The following is a 6,985-nucleotide window of genomic DNA, read 5'->3' as shown; positions in this document are numbered from 1 at the left end:
AAAGATAGTACATGGATCACCCATAAATGACTGTATTGTAAATTATAAAGTCACCTTATATATTTTTTTTTAAGAACAAAAAGTCAACTTATATTAAAAAAATAATTTACGGATGTTTTTTCTCTTCTTTTATATGTATCAACCAAAAAAAATATATAAGAGAAAATCTCATTGGATATTAGATTTGTTAGTTTATTAATTATTATGTTGATTTTTCTCTTTGTTAAGATTTTCTTTTGAGGGACTCTTTGTAGATTTGAACCCAAACCTCCAACTCATTAATATTTAGCTCAAATGAGTTGAGCTATTTAATCTCCCACTAGACACTATATTTGATCACCGTAATTAATTAGGAACAATCATATAAATAAAACATCACAATTTCAGTCAAAACCTTATATATTGTTCAACTTTTAACTCTAATATAATTTACATTTGATTCATCACAACAAAAACAAAATGATTGCATTGTCAATTATAAATTGTAAAATATCTTCAAAAGGCCACCTTATATCTTTTTTTAGAGCGAAAAATCTCCTTATTAAAAAATAGTATATGGATCACCCATTAAATATGTATTGTAAATTATTCCTTCAAAACAAATGTATTGTAAATTATAAATTGTAAAATATCTACAAAAAGTTGCATTATATTTTTTGAATTCTGCAAAAAGTTGCATTACGTTAAAAGTAGTATATGGGTCACCCATTAAATGGCTGTAATGTAAATTCTAAATTGCAAAATATCTACAAAATTTATATTAAAAAAACTGTGTATAGAACACTTAAAAAATATCTACAAAAAGTCACCTTATATTAAAACATACTGTCTGGATCACTAAAAAAAAGTGTATGGATCACTTATCAACCGACTGAATTGTAGCTTACAAATTGCAAAATATCTACAAAAAGTCACATTGTATTAAAAAAAGGTTAATTAAGTTTTTAGTCCCTATAAATATTCACAGTTTTGTTTTTAGTTCCTACAAAATAAAATCACACTTTTTAGTCCCTGTGACATTTTCCTTAAGCATTTTAGGGACCAAAAATGTTGATGGAAATTTTTTACAGGGACTAAAATGTTGATGGAAAAATTTTATAGGGACTAAAAATGCTGTTGGAAAATTTTATAGGGACTAAAAAGTGTGATTTTATTTTGTAGAGAATAAAAACAAAATTCTGAAATTTATAGGGACTAAAAACTTAATTAACCCTTAAAAAAAAATAGTATATCGATCGCCCATTAACCGACTGAATTGTAAATTAAAAATTGCAAAATATCCACAAAAAGTTGCCTATATATGTAAAAAAAAGAAAAAACAAGTATATGGATGATAAATCACTCATATAATGAGCATTGTAAATTAAAAATTGCAAAATATCTTCAAAAAGTCACTTTATATTAAAAAATAGTAGTTTAATTGTGGATCACTAAATAAAAGTAGCAGTGCTTAATTGGACCCATACATAAAACAAAACATTGTATATAATAATATAAATAAGGTGGCGTCAATTGTCCAAAAAAAATTGTAATGCTCAAAAACAAAAAAGGTGGCGTCAAGTTTTTTCAGGAGTAATTAGAGTTTGAGAATTGTTTTTCCGATAATGAAAGTTTCCTATTGACACATGAAAATGACCTTAATGCCTCCAGCGGTAGTTAACTACCGTTGAGGATCCGGCGGTAGTTAACTACCGTTGAATTCATTTTCTGTTCCGCTGAATTCATTTTCTGTTCTCTTCTCTCATCCCTTCCATCTCTATTCTCCCTTCCATCCCAACCATTTTCTGTTATCACTTGTTTGTTTATCTATTAATCAATTACAATTTATTTTTGCATCAATTTGTTTATCATGTCATGATGGAAGTAACATCTTCAGCTCTCAATTCATTTTTCTTTTAAAAATGTTCTTGAATTAAAATAGAGAAATGAATATAAAAGAATTTAATCTGAAACAAACTATTCATCTTCATTAATTCATTCATTCATTTGTGTTCTTCAAACAAATCATTCATCTTCACCAATTTTTTCTTCCTCAAAGTTGAGATCTGGAACATCAAAACAACAAGAACAAATTGGGATATGGAAAACCACCACAACAAGCTTCATTGTATTTTCTAAAATTTGCATCAGCCAAGACAACAAACAAGAAGAGAAATAAAATTGTATAGGATAATTATTTTGATTTTGGTTCTGAAGGAAATAAATTGGGGAGTTAGGATTTATTTTGATAAGTTGTTATGTGTAATTGTCATTGCTTTCATTACTGTTAACAAGAATAAGATTGGTTGTTAACAAAAATAAGAGGAGAAGACATAAAGAGGAGAAGACAGAAGAGGAGAAGAGAGAAAAAGGTGTTTGTGAGGAAGAAGACACACTACCAAGAATAAGAGGAGAAGACAGAAAAATGTGTTTTTCAGCGGTTGTCAACGGTAGTTAACTACCGGCGTGTTTCCCAACGGTAGTTAACTACCGCCAGGGGCTTTAAAGTAATTTTCATGTGTCAATTGGAAGTATTCCTTGTCAAAAAAGCAACCCTCTTAGAGTTTTGTAACTTGTACAAAAAAAAAAATTGAGTTTTGTAACTTTGTATAATAACGTTACATATAGTAGTGGGTGTCATCATCTGTCAAAAAAACAAATAGTGGGTGCATCCCTTCAATTCAACAGTAAAATAAATTTTTTTTATTAAGTAGATCAACCATGTAAATTTCCAAAAACTTATAATTGTTTGATACTTTATTAAATTACTTCAAATAAACGTATACTAAGTTTCTTAAAAATATAAATAAACATCGACTATTAGATAACATAGGTAAAAAAAATTGGATTTTTTAAATTTTGTGGCTTGATTTGCTTGATGCATGTCTTGATCATTAATAATAGTATATGTCCTTGTTTTTTTAATGGCTAATAATTCATGTCTTGAAAATCATCATAAATAGAGCGAGGAAGATCAACAATCTACATGGAGTAGTATAGTTAGGAAGAATAGAGAATCGATTTAGCTAGAGTAACACAATCTACGAAAAAAGATGTTTACATTTTCATGTTTACATTTTCAAGTACTTAAAAACCTGTTCGTCTTTTTTAAGACCTCGTAGAAATTATCACAATTTACCTTTTAATGTATGAGAGAAACTCCAAGATATTTCTCAAGATATTCCATTTGACGAAAACCAAAACTCGTACTGATCTTAAAAAAATATCCTAGTTTTAACCAACCTAACTTTCTAACAGGTTGCTCAAAAAAAAAAAAAATTTCTAACAGGGATGGGTATAGGCTAGGCCGAGCTAGGCTTTGCAAGGCCTAAGTCTGACCTGCCATATTTTTTTAAAGTCTAAGTCTGGCCTGCGGCCTGTCAAAGGCCTACTTTTTAGGCCTGAGTCTGACCTTCTGAAAGCCTGATACGGCATGCTAGCCTGTTTAAAAGCCCGTATTTTATTGACATCTTTAAGTAAGCAATGTGATCTAAGTTTAAATGGACTAGCGAACTAATAGTTCAATTACATTAAACTCTCTTTTGATAATCAACACGAGGTTTTAGGGAATTCGGTTATATATTGTATCATATTTCTATTCTAGTTTATAATAATACATTTATATATGCAAATAATTAAGGTATACTAATAAAACTTAAATTATTGAAAAAAGTTTACAAATTTATATTTTAATTCAAAGTACAAAATATAATATAATAATAAATAATATTATTCATATTACTTAAATAGGCTGACCTAATAGGCTTAAGAGGTTTTTTGAGAGGCCTGTGGCCTGGCCTTTTAAGCTAAATAGGCTTAAAAAAAAGTTTAGGCCTTCTCTATATAAGAAAAAAGTCTGGCCTAGTCTGGTCTGTCGTAGGCTAGGCCGTAGGCCCCTGTAGGCCGGCCTGACATATTCCCATCCCTACTTCCTAACCAAAATTTTGACAAAATTTATTCAAAAAAGAAGATATATGACTTTCATATGTTGCATGTTAACCTCTACGTAAAAACAATATTGTTGGCGAATGTAAGACGAGATAGATTAGGGCCACCATGACCAATAGTAAGGTGGGATTTAGTATGGGAAAGGGGAGTTTTTTCCCACCATGGGAAAGTTAATCTTGACCATTAGATAAAGTAGGGAACATACTTCTATCATAGACACTCACCACCAGATTTTTTTTCTCACACTCACCACCAACATACGGCTGCTCCAACTCTCTTTCTTCCTCTCCTTCAAACCTTGTGCACAGAAAAATTGATTTTCTAAAAACCATTCCCTTGTCATCGTCACTGCAATTTCACAATTAAAATGAGTATGAGGTAGTAGATCCCCTTTTCTACAGGGACAAAATTTTCTTGGGCATGTGATTCTCTCTACAAGTGACAAATAATTAAGCATAAATAAATTAAAACATAACATCATGGAAAAGATTTCATTTAGAATTGAGGAAAATATACAAGTTTTTTTAATGGGGTTTGAAGTTTGTATCCAATCAGCTACCTCATACACGATAAAAAACTATTCATGACAAAAAAACTCTATTGAGCTTGTGCTTCTCTCTAATCCCTGAAGGCAATTCCCCCAAACTGAAAAGCCACACCCAAATCAAATCCATGGTTTTCTCTCTCTTTATTTTGCGATTCGTTTTGGGATTTTGGATCCTTGTGTTATTTTTATTACTTGATTTCCATCGATTTGTGAATAATTTTATTAATTGAGATTTGAAAGATGTTGCTTAGCAAACATAAGAGGTTGTAGATCAGCATCAATGTGTTTAAACTAGAAGAAGACTCCTTAGTTTGTTGGGGGGAAAGAAGCCATTCTTGGCTTGTTTTTTCTTTGAAAGCTTTATGAAGCTTTTGAAAAAGATCTGCAGACACGTGAAGGAAGGAGAGAAAGAAAAAAAAAAAGAAAGAGATTCAACAGCTACAACAGATGGTGGGTCAATGTGAAAAAAGAAATCTAGTGTTGAGTGTCTATGATAGAAGTATGTTCTCTACTTTATCTAATGGTTAAGATTAACTTTCCCATGGTGGGAAAAAACTCTCCTTTCCCATACTAAATCTCACCCAATAGTAATGGGGAACCAATTGCCATCTCCCATAGAAATAAGAGTGAATGAGTACCATTTAGTTCTTGAACCTACGGAGGGTCTTGAAGAATATTTCTAACGTTTTGACAAAGAAAATGGTCAAAAACCATTTCATTTTCTTTGATGAAAAGCAGCTTTGAATCCATCTAGATCAGGTGCCTTAAACATTAAACAACCCATCCCATCTTCCTCATTACTCCCTATTCTCAATCTTTGGTCAATTAATTTTTTTTTTTGGTAAACACTTTGAGTGTTATAAGAAATTAAGATTATGTTGCAGTATATTTTTCATTTCGTACCGAATAATTGTTTTTAAACTTTATTTACCTCTCAACCAAATTTGGGATTATCATGGCTCATTTCTCCCGAGTACTAGTGGGATAAAAAATATACATTTAGTGATTTTGCTCAATTTGTTAATAAACTTCATCCATTACCAAAGAATTAAAGTTTCATTTTTGGATGAACAATTATTGACGGAATTTCACTTATCTCGGTTGAACTTCAGACTACGAGATCTTCTTCCTTTAAAAATTAAAGGGTTATTTATCTCCATTAATAAATACATAGTTAATAATTTTTTTACAAATTGAATTAATTTTAAATGAACCTATATAAATTTATAATTTTTTAACATGTGCGTAAATCTTATGTAAACTGTCGTGAGCTTAGCTCAGTTGGTATGGACAATGCATAATGTATGCAAGGTTCGGAGTTCAAACATTGGCCATCACAAAAAAAAATCTTATGTAAACTATTAAAAACAAACATATTTTATCCTATTAAATCCCACAAAACTCGAGAGATTAATTTCCAAATTTACAAACAAAGACCATCCACTTAAAAAAAATATATACTACCGCCGCGCCATTCTCACATATAAAAGAAAGTTGATGTATCTACCTCTATTCTTAAATATAAGAGAAAATTGATGCATTTAATTTAATATTTGTATCAAATACATCAACGAATTTGGAATACTATTTAAAATTGATGTATTTGGTCTAATGTTTATACCAAATACATGAACGAATTTGGAGTAGAAGAAAATTTGGAATAGCATTTAATAGTTTGTTTTTACTTAGATCTCACACAAACGAACAAAGCAAGCAAAGCAAATGCGTCAGCAACGTTGAACGGGTTAAACTTAAGAAACAGTTAAGAGTAAAAACCAGGTTCATTGAACCTGGACACACTCGATTACAGTCTATTTATACCATACATCGCTACACAACATAATCACACAAATCACAAAGCTTCTTCCTTCCACCGCATCTCTATTATCTCCAAATACACATTTCTCATATTTATAATTTTCTTTTCTTTACTTTAATACAATGAGTATTTTCATTTCACCGATGATGGCAGTGATCGGCACCGGAGGAAAAAAAGAGTCTAAAAATGCGGTGCCGGTGCCGGAGTCGGAGCTGAAGAGAAGAAACGATCAGCTTGAGAAAGAGTTGAAGGAGAGTAGGGAGAGAGAAGAGCAAATGAGACGGCAGTTACAGAGCGCGTGGGAAAGGCTGCGCGTGGCGGAGGAAGCGGAGGAGAGGTTATGCTCACAGCTCGGAGAGCTGGAAGCAGAAGCTGTTTATCAAGCGCGTGATTATCACAATCGTATTGTTTCTCTGATGGATCAGCTCTCACGCGCGCAGAGTCTTCTTCATAATGCTTCTTCCAACTCGTTGTGATTGGTTTTGTGTATGAAGATAGCAAGGAATAATCATTGTTATTCTAATTAGTGTAAAATGTATATGTATGATTTTTGTTTATTTTGATGATTGAAGATCTATATTAGCGTGGATCCAATCTTGTGTTCTGTTGTTGTAACATTTTTGTTTGATTGGTTAAGTTGATTATAATTCTTAGAGTTTGATTGAATGGAAAAATGGTTTTGGAATTTCAAA

At 31.2% G+C, this 6,985-nt stretch overlaps 1 protein-coding gene across 1 annotated transcript; it reads left to right on the top strand.

Moving 5' to 3' along the window:
* The first annotated feature begins 6,304 nt into the window (after positions 1 to 6,304).
* Positions 6,305 to 6,985, top strand: LOC146941508 (protein RESPONSE TO LOW SULFUR 3-like). Its single transcript, XM_085755308.1, has one exon. The coding sequence runs from the start codon at positions 6,416 to 6,418 to the stop codon at positions 6,767 to 6,769; it is 354 nt and encodes a 117-aa protein (XP_085611434.1). The 5' UTR covers positions 6,305 to 6,415; the 3' UTR covers positions 6,770 to 6,985.

Source organism: Medicago sativa, chromosome 3 (genome assembly GCF_051527215.1).
Source record: "Medicago sativa cultivar Bolivia chromosome 3, Bolivia_mono, whole genome shotgun sequence".
In the NCBI taxonomy this organism is placed as follows: domain Eukaryota; kingdom Viridiplantae; phylum Streptophyta; class Magnoliopsida; order Fabales; family Fabaceae; genus Medicago; species Medicago sativa.
Note: the sequence above shows the minus strand (reverse complement) of the source record. Positions and strands in the feature narration are given on the sequence as shown.